This window comes from Podarcis erhardii (assembly GCF_964252035.2).
Source record: "Podarcis erhardii genome assembly, chromosome: 16".
Taxonomy (NCBI): domain Eukaryota; kingdom Metazoa; phylum Chordata; class Lepidosauria; order Squamata; family Lacertidae; genus Podarcis; species Podarcis erhardii.
In genome coordinates, this window is record NC_138514.1 from 17,199,936 (window position 1) to 17,224,507 (window position 24,572).

The 24,572-nt window shown below is 44.9% G+C and overlaps 3 protein-coding genes across 3 annotated transcripts in view; 1 reads left to right on the forward strand and 2 right to left on the reverse strand.

The window, feature by feature from the left end:
- Nucleotides 1–11,990, reverse strand: part of BCO2 (beta-carotene oxygenase 2) — a 71,558-nt gene extending 59,568 nt beyond the window's left edge. The window contains exons 1-2 of the mRNA XM_081844404.1: nt 11,823–11,990; nt 9,794–9,895 (exon numbers count right to left, since the gene is read on the reverse strand). Of these exons, the coding sequence (XP_081700530.1) occupies nt 9,794–9,895; nt 11,823–11,883 (163 nt within the window). The 5' untranslated portion in view covers nt 11,884–11,990. The remainder of the gene's footprint in view (nt 1–9,793; nt 9,896–11,822) is intronic.
- Nucleotides 11,991–12,016: 26 nt separating this feature from the next.
- TIMM8B (translocase of inner mitochondrial membrane 8 homolog B) lies at nt 12,017–15,153 on the forward strand. Its single transcript, XM_081844486.1, has 2 exons — nt 12,017–12,230; nt 14,337–15,153. Exons 1-2 carry the CDS (start codon nt 12,144–12,146, stop codon nt 14,502–14,504), a joined length of 255 nt encoding a protein of 84 aa, XP_081700612.1. The 5' UTR covers nt 12,017–12,143; the 3' UTR covers nt 14,505–15,153.
- Nucleotides 15,154–16,933: 1,780 nt separating this feature from the next.
- Nucleotides 16,934–24,531, reverse strand: NKAPD1 (NKAP domain containing 1). Its single transcript, XM_081844464.1, has 6 exons — nt 24,356–24,531; nt 22,419–22,495; nt 21,819–21,919; nt 19,608–19,766; nt 19,119–19,172; nt 16,934–17,879 (listed from the first exon to the last, which is right to left on the reverse strand). The coding sequence occupies exons 2-6, from the start codon at nt 22,485–22,487 to the stop codon at nt 17,363–17,365; spliced, it is 900 nt and encodes a 299-aa protein (XP_081700590.1). The 5' UTR covers nt 22,488–22,495; nt 24,356–24,531; the 3' UTR covers nt 16,934–17,362.
- Between the last annotated feature and the right edge of the window lie 41 nt (nt 24,532–24,572).

Sequence of the window (24,572 nt, forward strand, 5' to 3'; positions counted from 1 at the left end):
TAGAAAGGTCCGGTGACTTCTGTTTCAGTGTATCTGAAGAAGTGTGCATGCACACGAAAGCTCATACCTAGAACTAACTCAGTTGGTCTTTAAGGTGCTACTGGAAGGAATTTTTTTATTTTGTTTTTACTTCATGTTACAGACTCTGCTAACCCAGAATAGTACCTGGGTTAAGAACTTTGCTTCAGGACGAGAACAGAAATCGCGTGGCGGTAGCGGGAGGCCCCATTAGCTAAAGTGGTACCTCAGGTTAAGAACAGTTTCAGGTTAAGAACGGACCTCCAGAACGAATTAAGTTCTTAACCAGAGGTACCACTGTATTGTGTTTTAATGTTGTAACCCCCCAGGACATTAGAGTGAAGGGCAGGTGAACAAAAACAACAATATAAAATTAATATAAGCAATGGACAAATAAGTGCTTCACATAAGTCACTGCGGAATTTGCACGAAAAAATATGTGAAAGAGAATTTCCATCTCCTCAGACCCACATGGACACTGAAATTCTGCCATAAAGCCCATCGATAGGGCTTTAAATCAAAGTGGAAGGGCATTAAACAATACAGCCAACTTCGACAAGCCCTAACACAAGAGAGAGATTTGCAATGAGGAATAAGGCTATTTCAGCTACAAACCAAGAGTTAAGTCCAACCACTGCCAGTGAGGAAATCAATTAAGCAAAAGCAATGAAGTAAAAAGAAATGCAAATAGATAAAGAGCTGTTGGTTTCTGCAGTTTTGTCGTGTTTTCTGGTACAGACACCTGTAAATCTGAGGTTTGTTTTTAAAGCAAGTTTCTAGACCTTGTGACCATGGAAATGAATTGTGGGGGCAGAAACGGGGAAGGCAGGAACAAGCAGGAACCTCAGTCTCAAACTCCTTGGTTCAAACATGGGAGTTTAAGGTCATTCACTGTTCTGGGAAAATCCCTGCTTCAGACAGCCCTCAGCTATGAGCATCAGAGCCTTTGGACTCAAGTGAATCATTGACGGGAGGCAGTTCTGTGAGTTGTCCTCCCACCAAGGCCTTTTGCACTCGTCATTGGTCTTGAGACAAAAACGCCATGCTTCTCCAAGAACTGAATAATTAGGTTTAAACTAAAGACTGCAACAAGTGACGCAGCAAATGATGGGATCTCATCTCCCAGTCTCCAGTGTTGACAGTGCTTTTTCTGTAACATTTGAAGGTGTCTGGAAACATGAAGCAAGCAGAGAACTTGAGCCAAGGTCTTGTTTTCTATATACTTCAAATGTTGCTAAAGAAGAGATTAGTCAGCTAATTAAGGAATATTTGGGCAATTAGGGATGTGAGTGGCGCTGTGGTCAAAACCACTAAGCCTCTTGGGCAGGCGTAGGCAAACTCAGCCCTCCAGATGTTTTGGGACTACAACTCCCATCATCCCTGATCACTGGTCCTGTTAGCTAGGGATGATGGGAGTTGTAATCCCAAAACATCTGGAGGGCCGAGTTTGCATATGCCTGCTCTTGGGCTTGCCGATCAAAAGGTTGGCAGTTCGAATCCCTGCAACAGAGTGAGCTCCCGTTGCTCTGTCCCAGCTCCTGCCAACCTAGCAGTTTGAAAGCACACCAGCGCAAGTAGATAAATAGGTACCGCTGCAGCGGCGTTTCTGTGCGCTCTGGCACTTGTCAAAGTGTCCCGTTGCATCAGGTTTAGTCATGCTGGCCATGACCTGGAAAGCTGCCTGTGGACAAAAGCAGGCTCCCTCGGCCTGAAAGTGAGATGAGTGCCGCAACCCGTCAAGTTTGACTGGACTTAACTGTCCAGGGGTCCTTTACCTTTATTTGGGCAATTTTCCCAAGTGAGAGGCCATAGCTCAGATCTGCAGCACACGTTCAGCAAAAGTTACAGGGTTATCTCCTTAGCATTTCTTGGGCAATAAGGGGCAGGAAGACATCCCTCTCTGCTTCAGAGCTGCAGAAGTTGCAGCTGGTCAAAAGCAGCCAATACTGTGCTTGGTGGCGCAATTGTCTGACTTGTATATGACAGTTTAAAACATGTTTCTTAATATATCACTGCAAACAGCACTGTGCCCATTGGACTGGATTCCTATTCATTGTTGGGCTCAGTAAAAAGTGTTGCTTTTGACCTTAACAGTTTGAGAACAAGTTATCTAAAATTCTACTATATTTTTATTATTGTTTTAATCTTAACTGTTGATTGCAATGAATGCCCAATTCCAAACCTCAATATAGGTGGATTTTGGGGATAAAAGGGAATGAGAGGCAATTTACAACATAAGCTACCACCTTTGGTATCTTCTTCTTAAATTCTCATTCTATCAACTCAAAAGAACAAAAAAACAAAAGGCGTTCTTAGCACGCAACCCCAATCAATCAACTAAAGCATTCATTGATTTATCTTCCAAATAAAATTTTAACTGTTTTATTTAAAGTGTTAACTGCCTTGGTAGTAGTAGGAGAGGACACAGTGTGCTGTTAACTTTAAAGGGATTGTGGGTTTTTTTTAAAAAAGCAACATTATAGACAACTGAAAGGATTTTCAAAGAAAGAGACTTCAGAATCAAACAGTTGAGGGTTCTGTAAATTCTTTATTGTACATCAATTAAACAAAAGAAAAAAGAAAAATTCCCTTTTGCACAGCAACTGCTTAGGGCCCAGCCTGAGCACCATGCAAGATGCCGTGTACACAATCCACTAATTGCAATATCAGGACCAAAAAAACCCCAAGTGACTGGAATTCAAGACCAGTTCTGCTGCACCTGTTGAAGCCAAGCTGCCATTTGACAGGGGAAAGGGTCAGCCATACAAAAAAAGGCTGCCACTACAATCACTACTAGTTTGCCCTTTACATTAACACCAAAACTTTGTGAGCTCTCTAGCCTGTCTCAAGCCTAGCTCTTTTCTCAGCGAGAGATCCCCACAATTTGATGAATGGCTATCTGGATCCCTCTTTCCCCAAGTCATTCTGCTATATGCAGCGTGGGACCCCCTGTCACTATTTCTCCCTCATTCAATGACTCGCCAATAATACAATGAAGCAGAGGCAGCGGTGAACAATCGTTGAATGTTGCCGGTAGGTGACGTATTGTGCCTCAGAGGCTCCACAGCATGGCCACGGCCCTGCAGATGCCCACATCGTGGTAATTGAAGTAGCAGAGGCCAGCAAAGGTGAGCGCTGAGAGCATGTAGAGGCCAGTGTTGGCCAGTTTAATAGATGTCTCTCCATGGACGTAGTCAGTTACTATTTGCCCAAGGCCCCTACAAGGAAGAAGAAGAAAAAGCTAAAAATGAAGACAATTCAACCCAACATAGTTTCAAATGTTTTCTAGGAAAATGTTTTCCATAGGAATTGGCTGATCCCCAAAGCAACATCCCTTTTGGTCACTTGACACACCCCTTAGAGGGGTGCTGGCTGCCTTAATCAAAGATCAACTCCTTTCCATTTCCGCAAAAAAAACATTATTTGACTTCTTAATTGGACAGCTATCATTGCTGAGATCAGGTGTGAGATGTATCAGTGGGAAAGAGAAAAGCTCAAAATTTAACCTTGATGGAACTGAGGACCACAACTGCTTTCACGAATTATCCAGATAGCATTAAGCAAGTCAGAAGGAGCATAGGTTGTGCTGAATGACTGATTGTATTACCGAAGCAGAAAGGTATTTTATGAACATCGCATTAAACCAACCACTACGCAACAAGCCTATGGAGGAGAGCCAAGGAGTATTACAGCAGCTCTTGCAGACATGTTGCCTATGGGCACAACAAACAGCACTGTCAGCGAAAAGCACAGCAGAACACAGCCCTGGCACCTTTAATCAGCTGCCAAGAATTCATAAGCCAGGCATTCCAAGATTGCACTATTATTTCAGGAATTACCAATTCAACAGAAGGTTAAGGTTGGTATCACTGATCTCGGATGCCTTTAGAAGGGGATTAGACAAACCCACGCAGAATACAGCCTCCGGTATAATAAATATGTCTATGAATGCCAGCTGTTGGGGGTTATGAGTGTGCTGTTGCGCTTATAGGCTTTTCAGCGGCATCTGGTTAGCCGCTATGGAAACAGAATGCTGGACTAGGTAGTGGAGTAGAAGAGCTGAAAATAATGCCAATATATTTCACATCTGGCAACCAACGCATCCCTTTGTTTTCAGATACTACATGCGCAGATGAGTTTAAAAAAAATAAGATGCCTAGGACACAATACAAAGCCTCCTAGTGTATATTTTGCTCTGGGAGGCTTAGTTTGGTCAAAATCGAGTTTACACTTCCAGAGTTAATGATAATACAGTGGTACCTCGGGTTACATACGCTTCAGGTTACAGACTCTGCTAACCCAGAAATAGTACCTCGGGTTAAGAACTTTGCTTCAGGATGAGAACAGAAATCGTGCTGCTACGGCGGCAGCAGGAGGCCCCATTAGCTAAAGTGGTGCTTCAGGTTAAGAACAGTTTCAGGTTAAGAACAGACCTCCAGAACGAATTAAGTACTTAACCCGAGATACCACCGTACATTACTTCTGGTAAATGAGCCACCACAGCCACTAGAGAGCCATGAAAAACTGTGTACCGGGCTTTTTCGACTCATCTACGCATGTACAATCTGAAAACAAAGGGGAGCGCAGTCAAAGTGCAGAGAGTGCTGAGCTTGAGAAAAACACCAACAGACTTTTTAACAAGAAAACAAAAAAGCTCCTCCTCCACAGTAACAGCAACCCGTTCCAGAATTCAGGTGCCTTATCTTCCAGGAGAGGAACAGCTACCCTCACTCTCAAGGTCTTCCTCTGATGTATCCTACTTCCAAAACAAGTGTCTATGGTATGTTTTCTTCTCTGAGTAAAATTTTTGCTCTGTAATGAACATTCCTTAAATTTGCTGAGCTACTGTATGAATGGCTTTGGTTTAGTCTTTTATGGGTCCCTCCCTTTCCTGTTTCTCCTCTTTATATTGCATAAATGTTCTATAATCAGTTTAATCAATTTATAGGGTTTATAATCTTGTAAACTCTTAAGAGCTGTTTTTGTTGTTGCAAATTTCTAATAAACATTAAAAAAAAACCACAGTCAGTTTGCCGATTAACTAGTTGGATTCTGGGTGCAGTATTGACCTACAAAGACATAATGTGGTACCTGAAGGACCTCCTGTCTCAATAGGAATCTGCCTGGATGCAGAAATCAAAGGACCACTTCCAGGTTCTTTGGCCTTCTGAAATTAAGGTGGTTTACTACTAAAGCAAGGCTTTTCCACTGCTGGCTCCCCACCTGTGAAATGCCCTCCCCAGGAAAGTGTATGTAGTCTCTGCTCTTCTCTCCCTCTGATGGCAAATAATTTTTTGGGGTTGTGGGCGGGGGGACCTTTGGGATAGAATAGCTGCTTCTGCTGTACTGCTGGCTGGGGATGGCCATTTCTACAAACTGTTAATCTTACACTGTTTCACTGGCAAGTTACATATTTTCAGGACCAAACTGGATCTCTGAAGCTCCACACTGCCCTCTAGCGTTAAGACATGGATAAATATGGGATATTCCTGGGAATGCTTGTAAACTGTAATTGTAAAATGCTTCTAAAGGCTTGTAAAAGCCCAGGATGGGAGAGTAAATTTCTAGGACAGCATTTGGAAAAGGCAGAGGGCAAAAGTGAGGAGCCGTAAGAATTGACTAAAAGCTTCTGCCTCCAGCAGTGGTCAGCCAGGTGCTCCTGGGAAGCCTACAAGCAGAACATGGGGAAAGATCATAGAACTGGGACCCTGAGGGTCATCTAGTCCAACCCTCCTGCAAATGCTCCAACGTGGGGCTTGAACACTTGCTTGCTTGTCCAGCATGTGGCATTCAGAGGCAGGATCAATCCCAATGCAACAAATTTGTAACAGTTTTACTGAAAAGTAGGTTCCAACGTTGCAAGGCTGGGGGACTTGGTGCCCTCCAGATGCTCTTGGGACTACAACTCCCATTATCCCTGACCAATGGCCATGCTGACTGGGACTGATGGGAGCCCAACAAGATCTGCAGAGCGGCAGACTCTCTAAGCCAGAAATAAATCACAGAGGTCCCTGTGCATCTCTATGGAAGTGGCAACTCCCTCGGCTACAGCAACCCCTGCTTTTGTTTACAGACTCATCTTTAGAGGAGCAATGTGGCAAGCCAAGAATCTCCCCCAACCCTTTCACACTCTATTTATTTATTTATTGTTTATTTATTAAATATGTATACCACCCTTCATCTGAAGATCACAGGGCAGTTCACAAGATAAAAATACACAACAAAACAAAAACAAGGCAATACTGTAATCCCTCTCCTACAAACATATTTAAAAGGACCATAGAATATTATCAGCCAAAGGCCTATCGAGAAACACCTTTGCCTGGAGTCAAAAGAGATGTGACAAAGGCTCCCGGGTGAGAGCATTCCACAAATGGGGAGCCACTACAGAAAAGGCCCATTCTCATGTTGCCACCCTCAGAACCTCTCATGAAGGAGGCACATGAAAAAGGGCCTCAGAGGATAATCTCAGAGTCCTGATCAGTTCATATGAGGAGAGGCAGTCCTTCAGGTATTGCAGTCCTGAGCCGTTTAAGGCTTTATAGGTCAAAACCAGAACTGTGAATTGGGCTGGGAAACGAACTGGCAGCCAGCGCAGTCAGGCCAGGTTTGGTGTTATACGCTCAAACCATCTTGCCCAGTGAGCTGCCTGGTTGCTGAATTCTGCACCAGCAGAGTTTCTGAACTGCCTTCAGAGGCAGCCTTGTGTAGAACGTCTTGCAGTAATCTAACCTAGAGGTAACCTAGAACATAATCGACAGAAGTTAGGTCATCCCTGACCAGATAGGGGTGCGGCTGGGTTGAAAGCTGGTTGAAAGTGGCACTCCGCGCCAATGAGGCCACCTGAGCCTCTCATGAACTTGCTACCATGCCTGAAAGATGTCCAGATCTCAGAAGGAATGATGGGATGAAGCAAGTTCCAGGGCTACAGAGTCAAAACAGCACAGAGAAACCAGCCTCTGGACCCCACTGCAATCCAGGGTTCTGAACTGAGCAGGAGAGGCAGCAGGAATTAATCCCGGTTGGGTTGCTTCCCTCCTTACTCACCAGTGACCGTGGAGTGTGAGAGTGGCAGCCAGCGAGTAGTCCATGGCTGGTCCAGGATACAGGTAAGCTGCAGGCAGGAGCCCAAGCAGGAGGACACTGACTGCTCGCTCACCTGTCCAGTGCAGAGAGGCAGCCTTGGAACCAGCTACAGGGAGAAAAGAAGCACTTTTAATAATCTCCAGGAACGGCTGCTCGAGAGCTGGGAATGAATAAAGGGTACCTTTAATGATTCAACATTTGTCAACAAATCAATGCAAACTAGTTGGGTTTATAGGTCTCCCCCTGAAATTTGACAACAGTTGACTTCTTCATGCCAACGATCATATCGGTTGAGCCTCCAAAGAGGAAATGGTAACTGATTAATGTTAGCAGAACTGTTGTCCCAGATCTGAGGTCAAACAGGTGGCAAGGAAAAGGAGGTAACCAGGCCACATAACCCCAGAAAAAAAGCACAAATAACCTTGCCTCCAACAGGACTCTTACAAAAAATATGGATTTTTTTTTCCATTGATTCCCAGCATCAATCACACATGGAGGCAGTTTGCTACCAATGTTACACTGATTTGGATGGAAGGGTAAAGACTTTTTTGTCTTCTCTTCTGGCCCTTCAAGATGTGTAGAAATAGTATATTTAAATATATTCATCCTATTATTTGTATGGCACTTTTACACACAATTGTGCCCCAAGTGGCTCACAAGGTAGAAGAATATAAGCAACAATTTGATGGCACAAAAAACCCTTCTCCCAGCCTCCCACAACCAAATCAGGAGCCCAAACATCATTTATGCAGATTTGCTTATCAATCATTTGCATGCATTATTCTGAACTGAACAGTGGATATTTGCATACCTTCTTTTGTGTGGAGATGTAGCAAGTTGGTGGCAGAAGTAAATCTACAGGTGACAGAGGGATGGTTGAGTGTGTCTTGGAAGAAGAATATGACTGGAGCTGAGAAAGGAGGGGCAGATAGCTTTGGGAGAAGGGAGTACATAAGCCTGCCCCTGAATATTGAAGCTTTTGCACACACAGCCTGGGTGCACCCAAGCATATCTCCACAGCCACGAGGACTAGAAACTTGCTTTTTAAAAACCTGGTACGGTAAGAGACGAAATTTCCAAAAATCCAAGTTGTGAGCAAGAACACCAGATTCTATTTAAAATTCTGCATACAAACTGCAGGAACTTAGCAGATGCAACAGACAACACAACTAGTGCCACAACTACTATATATGGACTAGAAAAGAACTGCTACACACCAGGGAAAACACCAGCTTCATTCAAGACTAACTGTGGAGAGGATCATCCACTGTGAAAAGTTGAATTGGCACATGTCAAAAGCAAGAGTGTTTAATTACAAAGGCAGATGGTCGAAGATACGGCACGAGTGTATTTTTCCATCACCACCTACATCTTTAAAGCACAAGTTTTGACTCTGAGAGTATTAACAAACATCTGCAGGTTGCACTAAGGTGCTATGTTTGCAAGGAGAGTTGTAAGTGGACAACTGTTCTGCTTTCATCCATCCTTGCTGGATTACTTTTAAGGAACCTAGTTCAAGATATATTACATGAAAGTAGTTACACAACAACACAGACTCCGAAATGGCTTACTTTTATGCAATGCATTTGGGACAGGAGCACTAGTCAGTGCTAAAAAACCTCTAGAAGAGAACACCTTTGAGTGAAACAGCTTAGGTCTAGTTACCACGCACTCTACACCACATGGGGCCTCAGCCAACCTCTAAAAAAACTGCACCCAAATGCATTCTTAATTGTAGGCTCATCTACTGCAAGGCTGTTGTGTAGTTCCCATGAATTCCAACAGACTAGGAAACCAAACATCCAATTAGTTGTCCTATTTAAAACAGGCCAGAGGCAACAAAGTACATAATTGTCTATGGACCGTTATGGAACAGAAGGAGGTTGCATGGCAAGCAGGAGAGCAAAATAGTGTTTCTTTCTCAACCCAAGAGAACCGATTCCTGTTTTGCAGATGATCACGACTGTCCATTATATGAGCAGCCTGAGACTCCACTACATTCAAGGATGCAATTCAATGTCCCAAGATTGTTCACCACATCATTCAAGTTCAGAATAAAAGGATGCAAATAAAGCAAACTGCATAAAATGAGTGCACATCTTCTGTACCGGGATGTAAACACACAGCTTTGCAACATATACATTTGTGAAAAAATAAATAAATTGGGAAAGTAGGAGACAGAAAAACAACAGGCATTGTTTGGGTGCATGCTTGAAGTGTGTAGGATGGAACCAGCATGGTTCAGGCAGGAGACAAAGGAATGCTGAGAACTGAAATTCCACCAAGTTGACCTCTCTTCCCAACTTTCTGGCTTTTCAGACACTCCCAGGTACTCCTCTGCAATCATCAAGTCTAGAAGTTTTAGCTCCGTAACTTAAAGGAATGGGGTTTTTCATAATTATTAATCTAAAACTTATTTTTATAATCCTAGGATCTTCCCCAAGCCTTCCGGGAAGAGTGAAATAAATTCAAAAACAGTAATTTGTTACTGAAAGCACTGTCAATGACAATAATTTGTCATTAAAATGATTTCATTTACTACAGAAAGCAAATTCTTCCTAACATGTCTCCAGCTTTAGCTTGCCAAGTTGAGGATGACTGTCATAACTACAGAGAGAGAAAACACACGAACTATTTTGCATGGCCAGATGAAACAAAAGCACGATAAAGGAATCCAAGAAAGACCTACCTAAACTCCTGGGGGATGTGTGGATTTTACATGTCAGAGGATGGCGCTCGTCAGTTGCAACACAAACAGCTGGTCTGGTGAAGACAATCTTGTTCAGGAGAACTGTGGGTAGAACAGGCAAGTTTCACCCAAGGTGGAAGAGGACTTTAATCCTCAGACTTGAGTAAAGTGCTTATACATGCAATAATAAGTACTAATGACATGCTAATATTAAAAAAAAAAAGACTTTGGAAGGGAAGCTCTTAGGAACAAAGGAAACTGAAAAGAGATACAGCTCTTCCAGCCACTGAATGACAAGAAAATCCACTATGAGAATCTACAGACAAGTGATACAAGAAGTCAGTGTGGTATCAATATATAAGTATCCTCCAGATACTGCCTCACATGGCAACAAAAGGGGGTCCCAGGCCTCCCAGGTTGAAGTTATGAACATGCATGTGTGAAACAGCCCATAAGTTAGTACAGATGGGATGCTGGATAACAGATGGACAAGATGTCCTCCAGATATGCTTCACTGGAATTTTGGATGCATTCCAAAATCATATTGTGCAAACCTACATTTCCATATATTGAACAAACAAAGAGGTATGGGTAGGTAGCAGTGTGAGCAAAAGAGAGAACAGTTAGGTCAATGCATGTCCCCTTTCAATGCTTTTATTTCTTTGCAAAGAAAGGTAAACTACCCTCCACTCACATGCTAGCTCTTAGGTCACATGTTACAGGGCAGTGCATAATCTCAGAGGCTGCTGCACAACATCCCAAAGTGTATGTGACCAAGGGTTTGCGATGGCAGCGGCGATACCTAGCCTGGTTAATATTTTCTATGTCTCAGGGCCCTCATTTATTCCAAGTTGATGACTTGCATGTGCTATTAGAACTGTGTGTGTGTGTGTGTGTAGATTTACAATTGGTAATTAAATGTTGCTCTTCCACATCTGAAAGAACAAGCTGCATTGTTCTGATCTGCACAAAATTGTGTCTGTCTTTCACACAAAACACATTTTAGTAAAAACGGGTTTTACTAACATAGGAGAAATATCTCAGTCTCTATTCTAATTATTAAGACATGCTCCTTTCACCACCCCAACAAAATTCTTGAAGCAGAAAGGTGTGCAGAGTAAGTTGCTTGTGAGCAACAGCTGGAAGGTTAGCAGGTATAGAGTGAAGTGAAAGCAAAGGAAAATGCAGCTACCAAAGCAAATTAGTTTGACATTAGCAAATACCTAAGGACCACAATGATAAAGAAGCCTTTCCTAAGAAGGGAGCAAGAAAACCAGGTATCTCATCTAGGGAGCCCCAAATCTTGCCGCTTGCTTCAAAAGAGAGTCACCTTCAGAAGGATAACGCTACAGCTCCATGCGACACAGCAAGAAGCAGACAAAAGTTGCAGCCAGGAAAGAAGACCTGAAAGGAAAAACTTCCTGGCCACAGGGCCAAATACCACTGGGACAGCAGTGGAGGAGAAACAAGCAAGGAACCACCAGTACCAATATATATTATTTTGTCCAAAAATTGTTTTTTTTTTGGGGGGGGGTGCTCAGTGGCAGAACCACTCGTGCCCTGCAATGCAAAATCTCCCAGATGAAATCCTCTACAGCGTCTCGGAGTAGGACTGAAAAAAGACTCCTTTGCCTGAAACCCTGGAGAGCCTTTGCTGCCAGTCAGTGCAGACAACAGTGCGCTGGGCTACAGGTCTGACTCAGGACGAGGCAGTATCCTACGTCCCTCTACCTTATGGGGAAGGGCAAAGCACCCGCCTTGCAGGCAGAAGGTCCCAAGTTCACCCCTTCCATAGCGCCCCCTGGCAAGGCAGAGAAAGGACTCCCTGGTCTGAGACCCTGGAAAGCCACCGCTGCCAGTCAGGGCAGACAGTACCGAGCTACGTTGAACAAAGGTCGGGATTCCGTATAAGGCAGCTTCCTACGTTCTCAAATGTCAGTTTAGACAGGGAGGAGAGACAAGGGCGAGTCCCTGCGAGGCAGAAGGCAAGTCAGGTCCGCCCCCCCCCCGTTCCCCTCCGCTCACTTACTGACTCCCCCGAAGTGGGGTCTGCCCAGCCCCGCCCGCAGCAGCAGCAGCCCCGCCGCCATCTTGCACCGCTCGCCGTCCCCCTTCTGCCTATTCGTGCCCTCCCGCTCTGAGAGAGGGAGGGATAGGGCCCAAGGGCACTCGCTGCCCCGGAACCGGAAGAGACACGTTGCGCTTCCGGTCGACGAGGCGCCACTTCCAGTCGACCCTTGAGCGCGCGGGTGTTGGGGAGAGTGGTCCTCGCCTTTGCCTTCGTCCTTGTTACGAGGGGGGCTTTTCGTAGCACCTCGGTTCGGGGAGGCCGCGGGGCAGAGGCTCCGCCATGGAGGACCCGGAGAGGGAGGCCGACGTGTCGGAGCTGCAGCGCCTGGTGGCCGTCGAGGAGCAGCGCGCCCGCCTCGCCGCCCAGGTACATGCCGCGAGATACGTGTGTGTGTGCATGGAGGTACAACAACCGTGCGAGATCGCCTAGGTTGAAATAGGAGGAGTGGCTGGCTGAGTGGGGCGGGGGCTTGAACCTGGCCTCTTCTCCATGGAACACCCCGCCCAGAGCAACCGTGTTACGAACTGTTTTGTCTCGTCTGAACCCACATGCGTGTCCACGACTCAGACCTAATAGTAATTCCCTCTTCTCTCTCAGACTAGGGTCTGACAGATCCCTAAGAGCACGCCCCTTTACCCCACCCCGCTCCTTTGTAAGGCCCTTTCTGAGCTCCTCTCCCCTTCCTTTTTCGGGGGGAAACCAGGGACTAGGGACCTTCCTGAGCCCCAGGGCCATGTTCCCCCTGGGAAAGCTTCCGGGATCTTCACGCCAGTGTGACACCATAGGTGTGACTCATGACTTTGCACGGTAACATTTGCCTTGCAGCCGTACAAAAGCCAGAGGTTTCTGCACACACCCCTTTCTATCCAGCCAAGTGAAAGACATAAGTCTTCTCCAAACGTCATTTATTTACTATACCTGCTTCCATTAAGAGAATCCAAACTGGATCCACCCTCCTGTTAAGAAACCTGAGCTATAGTTTACTTTACAGTATTGTTCTGCCTAGAAGGCTTTTCAGGTGGCTGAGCTTTCTGAAATGGCCGCAACTGCCTTATACCCTTTCTCCACCCAGACCTTCTGCCTCTTCTTATACCTTAAACCTCCTCCCCAGAATTCATTTAAGACCTTTGATTGTCTATTCTGTCCTGACAGTCACCCCAAGAAGCTGGACATGATACTTTCTCATGGGGGGGGGGTCTGCTAGAATTGCAACCCCTTCTCACAAATACTACTCTTGAGGCATGCGAGATTGGGAAGCATCATTAAATTCATTGGGATTAGCTTCTGAGTAGATAGGCATAGGATTGGGCTGTTGGCACACAGCCTCATGCTGCACCACTGTGGCAAGGTCAAAGCAATTCCTCCCACATGTGTGTTTGGGGTGGGGAGTGATCTCCTACAGCTTCACTTCAGCTGTGAGAAATGGAGGAGTGATTTTTTAAAATGCCCAGTTCCAGGCTTCTCCGCCAGAGATCTGTTTCTCACATCAAAAGTTCCCCACAAGAATGTAGGAAGCTATATTATACCAAGTTAGACCATTTGTCTATCTAGCCCTGTACTGTCCACTCAGATTGGCAGCAGCTCTCCAGGGCCTTACCTCTTCTTTTCCACTGGAAAATAGCCAAGGATTGAACACGGGACATTTTCCATAGAACATAAGCTGTACCACTGACCCATACTCTAGAAATAATAAACAGAGCTTTGAAGAGTATGCACTTCCATTATTATAGTGGTACCTTGGTTCTCAAACTTAATCCATCAGACTCCCGAAATGGTTCGAAAACCAAGGTGCAGCTCCCGATTGGCTGCAGGAGCTTCCTGCACTCAATCGGAAACCGCGGAAGCTGCTTCAGATGTTCAGCTTCCAAAAAATGTTTCCAAACCGGAACACTCACTTCCGGGTTTGCAGCATTTGGGAGCTGATTTGTTTGGGAGCCAAGCCGTTCAAGTACCAAGGTACCACTGTGTTATTATAATTATTATTGGGGGGGGATGGGACTCATTGATCCTTGATTGTTGTGATTTCTGTAACTTTGAGGTATGAGTGTCGTCCTCAGTGTTACTAGCTACATGTGTACATGCTGTATGGATGTCTATGTGAGAAATATGTGTTAAAGCTTCACTTACTTTACCCACTAAACCCATACTTTTGGATTGATGGGTTTTGCGGGTTTTTAAGATGGTCAAGACAAGGGCCTATGCCACACATCACCCAAATGGCCAGATTCACTTTCTGAGGGTGTGAGTCTCCCCTGTAGCTATGTTGTGCCATCAAAAGCTCAACACGACTGCAGGGATATCTGCTACATGTACACCAAGCTGGGGAGGGAAATGGGGCCTCGTGTTACCCTTTGCAGAGGGCAATGGAAACTTGCCATGTTGAAGGTTGTGAGTGGAATTGAAAGAGGCTGGTCCTAATGGGGAGTGCTGTTAATACTTGTATCCGTTCTCATCTCTCTCTCCCTACTACAGGTTCACAACTTCATGGAGGTCTGCTGGGAAAAATGTGTTGACAAGCCAGGTTCCAAGCTGGACTCCAGAACAGAAACTTGCCTCGCCAACTGCGTCAACCGCTTCATAGACACAACACTGTCCATCACCAATCGCTTTGCACAGATAATACAGAAAGGAGGCCATTGACTCCCGCATGGAGGAGGTCCCCTTTGGTCAACAGACTTAACAAGAGCCAGGTCTTTCACTGGGCCCCTACTCTGTCAGTTGTTCTACCTCAGTGCAGCAATGCTTGAAGAGCCATTTGTACATGACTGTGTCGTGTAGAACAAAATCTTTGCTCCTTTCAAGCTAATAAATCAAGACTTGTCTAAACAAATTGACTCTGCAGCAAAAACCTAACTGCTTTGCTTTCTTCAGTGCAGGATAATAGGGATAACATATACCCTCACACTATATAGCATGCTCTTAAAATTCTCTCTCAAAGGTAGAAGTGTTTTCAGGAAATCTTAGGGGGAAATGGGGGGGGGGGAGCATTTGCAAACTCTTTGCCGAAGGAGCTGTCTTTTTTATCCCTATTTATTAGCCTCTTTGAGGGATCTTATAGCTCACATAGGCTCTCTTGTGTACTCTTTCCATTTGATAAGAGAACAGAAAGTTGCTTTACAACTCAAAACTAATTTGTACGGTAGTTACTGCTGCTGATAATGATTGCAGTCAAAATCCATTCAGCCATCCCATTCTCTATTTTGGAGTTTATACTGCTTCAGTTCCATTCTACGAGCATGCAAATTGGAATTGAAGCACATTTCTTAATGAATTACTATCTTCTAATGAACACCTGTGAACCTGGTCAGCATATTTTATCCCTGCAAAACAAATGTTCTGCCATTTGAGGAAACAGCTGCTTTCAAACAGAGCTTTCTAGATCTCATCTCCCCCACCTCCAAAATCATCAGTGCATGTTTACAATGGTGTATAAAATCTTAAATGCTATTATACTCTTCATTTTGACCGCCGATGGGTGAAACCAACATTGTTATTCCAGACCCTCTGAATTTATTCATGCCGATACCTTGCACATATTAAAAAATAGTTTTTGTCAAAATAACTTGAGTTGCTTTGCTTTTTATAGCAGCACATTAGAACTACTTTCAAAAAATAAGCTTTGTGCACTGGTACCACAACGTAGGACAGAACCATGTGGCATTCTGTTCACTATTCCCCAGATATGGGGTGATGGCCGGCAACTGTATTTGTGCAGGGAGGCCAAGCGGAGGGGAGAAGGTCAGGAGGCTGATAAAACACCTCCAGCAGGATGTTACTGTGAGAAGGTAAGATGTGACCATTACGGATAAGGGAAGAGGGGAAAGGTCCAAAAGAGGGGAAAGGTCCTTTACTCTAACCAGCCTGTTAATCCTGTGTGCCTTGAGTTTACAATGGCCCACTTTAAGAAAAAGGAAGGAATAATGAATTATCTACACTACAAACTTACAGTTTTATAGGTACTTTTAACAGTCATGGTTTCCCCAGAGGCATGGTGGGAATTTCAGTAGGAAATTGGTGAGGATGCAAAGAAGCCACTAATGTATAGCCCCAGTCCTCCTTACAGGGTCTGGGTAAGAGGGAATCAATGTTTGGTTTATGGTGTAGACTCTACCTCCTGACAGCATAAGATGCAGGGCAGAGGTAACTACTATTTCAACTTGTTTTTATTATTGCTTGTAAGCTGCTCTAAGCCCGGCCTTGGCTGGGGAGGGTGGGGTATAAATAAAAATTATTATTATTATTATTATTACTACCAAGTTCTTTCTTCAGTGTGCATCTTTGCAGCCCCCAAGCTGTAGAAGCCAGCCTTCCAGCAAACTACTGAAACCCTTTCTGCTGCCTCCTATCAATCATAGAAGGCATGTGGATCTGGAGGAGGGAGTTACATGAAAGTCAAGCCACATCTGACTAGTTACACCATGGATGGGACATCTCTGACCCTTCAGATGCTGCTGGTCTCCCATCAACCCAAGCCAGCAGTTACTCTGAGTTAAAACATCTGGGGGTGGGGCATGCTCCCCCCCCCCAAGTTGCACAACAGTTCCTTTTGGAGCTGCAACTTAAAGTGCTCTAGCAATAACACCAGGAGGGAAGAAGCTGGGTGGACAAAGATCCCAGCAGCCTCTCCATCATGCTGAGAAACCACTTCCCTTGTTAAGTAAGAACAGGAACTCTCCATCTGCTCTCTCATTCCCTGCCTGGTAGCAAGATACATTTTTTTCCAGCAAGAGCTGGCAAAACCAAAGGGCCGTCAGCTAGGACACACACCAGCAAAGCTGACAACCAGCTTACCAGAAGGAATCGGATATGGCATTAAGCATACTCTTGCAGGGGGTGGGGTGCTTATAACCTCCATTTGACCAAAAAACAGCTAGCAGAGGCGGCTTACTTTAAATCTCACCGTGGCTTGTGTTTGGATAGTTGTCTCTGAACCCCAGTAGATCCTATTTGAACCTAGGGTAGCCACATGCCCTGGGCTGTTCTCCACTTGGCCCTTTGGACCTGATGACACATCTTGTATGCCACCATCCGATCAACCTTGCAAATAAGATGGGTACATGCGAAACACAGGCTGGCAACCTGAGGAGCGTCTGATCTCCTTCATTGTTTATTGCAATTAAATGTTAGGTAATGGCCATCAAAAATAGATTTTAGTTTTTCAAAAAAGGCAAAGGGGACCTAAGGTCAGTTCCGTTCAATGCAGACTCCAATAGTAGCTCTTTTGTGAGTTAGGGTTCCGTATTGTCACAAACTCAACTTTGAACCTGGGCTGCACAAACGAGCCTTGGGCTGGGAGCTTCTCATTTCCTGACCAGTTTCTGACCTACATGAAACTGAAAGCCCCCTGCAAGTAACTGAGGTTTGCGGCATCTGGATCATAGAGCTGTTGCCCAGACTACTTTTGTTCCAAGGGGGCAGCACTTGGAGACCAGTCTCCCAGAACATCAGTGCCCCTGCCCCGCCCCACGAAAAGCACCGACTGTGTTGGTCCCTTTCCCCTAGTCCTCATCAGAACTGTCCTCTGAATTCTCATCAGCAGCCACTTTCCAGTTCTTCCTCTTACTGCGCTTCTCCTGCACCCTTTCAGCACACCGTTCTGAGAGAGACACGTGGCGTTTCCGTCTCTTTTTCTTTGGCTGCTTCTCCTGCTTTTTATCTGGCTCACTGTCCTCAGAACTGCTGGAGGGGCAGCTGCTGGCCTTGCTGGAGTCACTGTCTTTCCCTGAGGAAGAAGAGGGGGCTGCCTTTGCAGAGCTCTTCTTGACCTTTTTGTGACGCTTCCGCTTTCGCTTGCCGGCGCCTCTCTCCGATGAGTCAGACTCCTGGGAAGAATCTGCCGCGGCACTTGGCTGCTCCTGTTTCTTCTTCTTCTGCTTCTTATGAGATTTCTTTTTCCGCTTCTTCTTGTGCGACTTTTTGGCCTTTTTCCTTTTGGGCAACTCGAGGGAAGACTGCGTGCTGGGCTGAGACTTCCTTTTTCCGTTCACAGAGTTTTGTTCATCTTGCTCTCGGTCACTGCAACACAGCCAAGAGGACAAAAGTTTAAGGCATAATATTGAAGAATAATCAACAATGTTCTAAAGTGAAGGTGGCTTAATCTTTTTCGCTCTAAGGATGCGTTTTCATCCTTGGTCAACCTTCCACAAGGGCTGTGTGCTGTGGGGTATGGTTACCCATGCATAGAACACAGTCCGGGATACAGAAGTCCATGCGTTTAAGACAGATTTCTGCAGGAGCTAAATTTCACCTGGAATAAGAGGTATAACACTGAAAATACACACCTTACTTGTTTTGTAATGGAAATAAGGAACCATCTCAGTTTGGACACCGTTTAGTTTTTGCATTTTATTTAAAATGAAAAGTTATACAAAAAATAAAACATGTCCACAAGGCTCATGCGCACACCATGTCTCCTTCTCTAGAACAGCCATAAGTCAATCAGCATCTGCTTTTAAAGTGGGAAGAAGACTCCAGCTCCCATCAGCCCCAGTCTGCAGAGCTGATTTGTCAGGGATTATGGAAATTGGAGTCAAACAACACAGGTTCCCCACCACCACCGGTTTAAACTAACCAGAGTTCTTTGTTATATCCAAACTTGGGAGAACAAGCTCCAAACACATACTACGGTTTCATCCTGGCTTGTGTGAACAAACCAGACTTTAACCAGAGTTTTCTCAAGTTTGGATGTAATGTGAGTTCAGCTTAGTTTAGAAGCAGAGATTTCTTCTTCAATTTTTAAAATTAATTTTCACAAAATTATAAACAAACAAACATAAATCATAACCTTATTAAGATTACACTTATTAACATTGTTAAGTGACTTCCTCACTTCCCCTTCGTTGGGTTTCAATGCATATCCATTTAACGGTTTTCCAAATCATAGTTCTTATAAACTTAATCATTTAACATCATTCTATTTTTTTCTATTCAGAATTAAACATATTAATTCATCACTAGGATTATATAAAATCCTAGGCCGATCTAGTACTTGCAAGCTATTTCCAATTAATTTAACTTAACGTATTTAACTAAATAGTCATTAAATTTCAACCATTCTTTCTGATACTCCACATTCTGGTCACGGACTTAGAAGCAGAGATTTCTGAAATCCTCACTCCTGCGCTAGAGGGAAGGAGCATGGGCATTTGAGGTTTGTACAGGCAACATTGAGCCAGAGATTAGTGTGAAGGTCTAAAAAGGTCAAACATACTTTCCCACCCCCACCCTTTTTACAAGCAACCTTATTGGCTTTACCTGTCTGTATCGAATTCTTCTGGATACAGCTCTTTGTAGCCACTGTGGCCCCACCTGCAAGAGAACACCATGCTGTCTTAAGAGGTTCACAAACATACAAGCTATGCAACCACAGAGCAAAGCTACACAGGCAGCAAAAATCACATGGTGCAACCTTTGTTGGACTGCTCCACTTCTGGCTGCAGGCCATGGGATGGAGGGAACTGTACTCTTTAGTGCTGCAGTACCTCAATCTACAATGTGCTTTGCAGATTCAAAAGAGAAGAGAAATTGTCACTGTAAGATATTCCTCCAACTTTAGGATTCCCCCAATTGGCGGAAGGCCTAAAATATCTCCTCTCTCATAACCTTGCCTCACCCCTGCCAAACAAAATCTAGAAAGCAAAATACCTTGGGGGCAGAGGCCTGTCACCTGAACTCATTTTTTATTGGGAAAGCACCACATGCACGAATGGACTTCTTATCAACGACATCGGTAAACATTCAGACCTGTCTGGCATGTTTGCTTCACATTCGTAGAGCTTCTTGTTCCAGTAGCGGGCATGCCGGAGGTCGTCTTCCATCTCTACTGACACAGGAGCCAAGTTCCTCGCCTTCCAATTGGCCTGCTGAGTCTCTTCATCAAACCCGTCGCTACGCATCCGGCTGCTGCAGACGAAAGACAGCAGGCATTGTACATTTCGAAAGGTAAAAAGCCAAGCCATGAAAAGAGGCTAAAAAGAAGGTCCTTCAGAAGGAGTTCCCCAAACAATATGGGAAGCTGCATGATACAGAGCTCACCCCATTAGTCCATCTAATTCAGTACACTATTGTCTACTTTGACTGGGAGCAGTTCTCTAAGGTCTCAGGCAGGGGACTTTTTTCCAGCACTACCTGGTGATGCCAGGGATTGAACCAGAGACAACCTGCATGCAAATCATGTATTCTGTGGTATGCCCCTCAGTGTCTTAGCCTGGTTGCCCTATAAACACTTAGCTGGGTTTGGGTTTGTCAGCGTGCATTGAGAGAAATGTCCCACTAGTGCTAAGTTTCCCGGAGACAGTGCTGTAGTAAAGAAAGTGTCAGTTTGCATTTCTTGGTACAGAAAGTATTGATCTGACATGTAGAGACCTTTCCTATTCTAATTAATTCAAGAGGGGTCTGGAAGCTTCTCTGTGTGATACAAACTGGTGCAAGCTAGAAGTTCTAGCTGGCAAATAAATTTCTATTCTGCCTAGAAACAAGCAGAAGGTTCATAATATTTGGATTATTCCTTCAGAGCTGAGAAGCTGGCTTAAACTGGTTCTGTTATCTCTTTATGTAAAGGTCATGCCGACTATAATAATAAGGCCAGAAGGCACCTGGGCTTCACTTTCTATCTCTCTTTCCTTCTGGTGTGGTGTTCTGTATATAGCATGCTTAGTGTTAAGGTTTTCGTCTTATTATGTTTTGTAAGTTTAAGTTAAGTCTGTTGCAACTCAATTTCTTATGGACGGTGCCAATCCTGAATGTATTGGATTTTTGACCATTATGCTCATTTGCCTTCAGTAGCAGTAAAGCTCTGCTGGATGAAATATTACTGTATTTTTCGCTCCATAAGACGCACCTAGTTTTAGAGGAGAACAAGAAAAAAAATATTATCTCCCTCTCTGCTCAGCACCTCTCCAGCAAAGCAGGAGGAGAAACGGAAGAGGCTCCGTTTCTCCTCCCGCTTCACTGAAGGGGCGCTGCGCACAGAGGGAAAGCTGCACAGCACCTCTCCAGCGAAGTGAGGAGAGCAAGAGGATCGGTGGGCACCAATCCCTCTTGCTCTCCTGGCTTCAGCGAAAGCAACACAGCCTGCATTCACTCCATAAGACGCACACACATTTCCCCTTACTTTTTAGGAGGGGAAAAGTGTGTCTTATAGAGCAAAAAATACGGTAATTGCTTCTGGTCTATTTTGGGGGGAATCCTGCAACATGTTTTAAGTTTTTACTCTGCTAACTATACATTAGAATCTGCTCTGGATCAATATGAGTAGAATTTTTGACAGAAAGATGGTACACTTTCTCCCTGATATGAAGTTCATAAACGATATTCCTTGGCAAGATAGCTCAGTTGGTTGGAGTGTGGTGCTGATAACGCCAAGGTTGCAGGTTCAATCCCTGTATGAGACAGCTGCTCTTCATTCCAGGGGGTTGAATTAGATGATCCTCAGAGTCCCTTCCAACTCTACAATACTATGATTTTAAAACTGGCCAATTTATGCTAAAATAGAACTTCCCTGCTGTCCTTCCTTGGCACTAACTCCTTCAAGCACAGATGGGGAACCTGTGGCTCTCAGATGTTGTTAGAGTCCATCTCCCACCAGTCCCAGGCAGCCAGGCCAATGGACAGGGACAAGAGAAACGGTAATCCAACAACAATCTGAAAGGGGGCAGAAATATCCCATTCCTGCTTATAAAGAGAAGCCTCGTCCCTCCCTTCTCTATGGTTCTTCTGGGGTCAGGCTGCCGGACCTTTCCCTTCCTGCCATATCATCAGTTGGTGGGGGACAGGAAGGGGAGGGTGCAGATAAGCTTCTCCTGACTCCCAAACCTTGACTGAAACAAGCACAGACTTCTGATCAGGGTAAGGAGCCACAAAGTAGTTGGTGGTGGAGAAGGATTGCTGCAACAGATGCAGCACTGGCAACACTGCAAAGCAGAAACGTCACTTGTTGACACATGCAAGTCCCACCTGGAACAATCAGGAAGCAGTCTCTTTTCCTTGCCCCACTGAATGTCTTTGTTCTGCTTTTCCATTTCCCGGATTTTCCACATTTCCGACTCTTCTTGAATCTGAGGTACATAAAGAAATATATCAGTTTAAGAAAGTACCCACCAAATTGCTGCATTTCTACAGGAATGACCCCATTGGTAGGAGGAGGAACTACCAGCAATGCACCCCCCCCCACAACACCCCACTAGGCTCTTATTGTCAGGTCAGAGGAGCAGTCTTGTACCCCAATGCCAGCTTTTTCTGTCCCCTTTCCCCCCAGAAATACCCAGAGGGAAAAATGAGATAGAGCTGTGTCTTTTGTTGTTATTTAAATTTGTATACTGCCCTGTACCCACAGGTCTCACAGGACTAGCACAGTTTCTAGGGCTAGCATAGTTTAATTGTTGTTTTTAGTGGCACTTCTGGGACTGCGAAGCCTACATATCCTTTCTGAAGGCCATGGATCCTACTGAGAGTTGGAGCTCTGACACCAGCACTTCCTCCACCCTCAAAGATGGAGCTAGGCTATATCCTACATCCCAAGAGATGTTTTGGGCTACAAAACACACTTCTCAATACCTTGTTATGTGCATCAGTGTGACGGATGACATTTCGCAGGAGGACTTTCCCCAAGGGGACACGGGACATCCTTTAACCTTAAAAGCAGACAATAAACAAAACACAGTATAAGCAATAAACGACAAGTATATAATACACCTTCTCAAAACTCTGAAAACCTCCTCAATGGCTGTTTATAACAGAGCCTTATCACAGACATGGTAACTGCTGATGCAGTTAAGAGTGAATGCAGGGAGGCATTTTTCCCTTATGCAGAACCTTCTGTGGGCCTCATCCCAGTCATGGACCAGGTCAGAGGCAGAGATGAGCAAAGCAATGAATGTGACTGTCAATTTTGTACAAGAGGCTACATTTCACCCACATAAAATCCATGCATTTACAGTGAGGGAGGAAAGTATTTGATCCCCTGCTTAATTTGCCCGTTTGCCCTCTGATGAAGAAATGACCAGTTCATAATTTTAATAGTATGTTTAGTGTAGCTGTGAGAGACAGAATAACAACAGGAACCCCCCCGAAACCCAGAAGACAAAATAAGTATTTGAAATAAGTGAAATAAGTATTTGATCCCCTATCAACCAGTCAGATGTCAGGCTACCTGGTATCTTCACTGTATGTAATGAACTGATATTAGAAGAACCTGCTGTAAGGGAGAGGTATTGCCTGTAATCCCAGCTTGTTACAGTACCTGTACAAAAGACACCTGTTGACAGAAGCAATCAATCCAGCAGATTCCAAATAAAGACATATTTCTCTTCCCTAGGAACTCCTTATACCAATGTAAATTCTCAAGCTCCCAGGAACCTACTTGTGTCAAACGCAACAGCTAGCAGTTTGGAGGTAGGGGGTGGAGAGAAGGGTGGCTATATATTTAGAATAAATTGTGCATTTGATAACAAAATGCAAATAAGAGCAAGGATTATGAAGCTGGTTCTTTGAATCCACTGCATGACTTTTTTTTAGCAAGGGACCACTGGGGTTGACCATTCTCCTCACATGCTTTGGGAGCACTTCTGTCCTCTGAAATGCTCCTGAGTATTCTAGACAACTTGGTGCAAATCATTTACCCAATTCTAGAGTCATACCCATAAATCAGAAATGCAGAACAGCTCCCATTATCCTTGACCGCTGCCCAAGCTGAATAATAAGACTATTCAGGACAGAATAGTTTTATACACAGCACATAATTAAACCAGGAAATTTACTGCCTCGAGAGACACTATGGCCATCAACTTGGATAAAGAGGAACTGGACAAATTTATGAAGCATCAAACTACAAATAATGCCTACCAGTCATGATGAATATATAGTGTATATGAATAGCAGCTGCTAGGATTCACAAGTGAGACAAGTGCTTTTACGGCTATATACTGCTTTCGGGCTTCTCAAGGCCCATTGGGTTGGTCACTCACTATGTGAACAGGATGCCCTTATGTTCTTATGAATATTAAGAAGTTTTGGAGGTCCCGCCAGTTCCCCAACCCACGCCGAAAACAGCACCCAAGTTTCTTAACAGCTGTAGAGATTTTTCACCCATGATTTGCAACTACAAAAGAAACGGGCCATGATTATTTCAGATTAATGATTATTACAGATCAACTAACTAGCCCAAAGAAGGATCTGATCCTGAGGTCGTGTAGGGCGAAGCTGCTGCGATTTTCTTCCAAGTCGACGCTGCTTCCCCAGCTTTGCTAATGGGCGCTTGCAAGGCGGGCGGGCACGGCGCGCCGCCCAGCCCAGGCGTCATTCAACAGGCCCGGGTTCAAATTCCCGCTCAGGAAGCACGAAGCTCATACTGGGCCAGGCATCGTGTCCGAACCTGGCCTACCTCACGGGGTTGTTGTGAGGACAAAAGAGGATGAGCGGAGGGAGGGAACCACGAATGTCCGCCGCCCCGAGAGACCTGGACAGGAATAGAATAGAGCGAGCATCCCCCTCACCTAGTTAGCGAGCCTTGCCAGCCCACGAGTCACAGCCGAGCACCCATTCACACGTTCCTTCACCACCCGTGTCCCGAGTTTTCCCTCCTAAGGAAACCTCTTATTTCTTCCTTTTTTTTTTTCCCCCGCTTCCTTCCGGGGACCTCGACCACGCAAGCGGCAGACTCCCGAGCTGATGATTCGTCAGGCCTCGGAACCCGGAAGGCGTGGGGCGAGG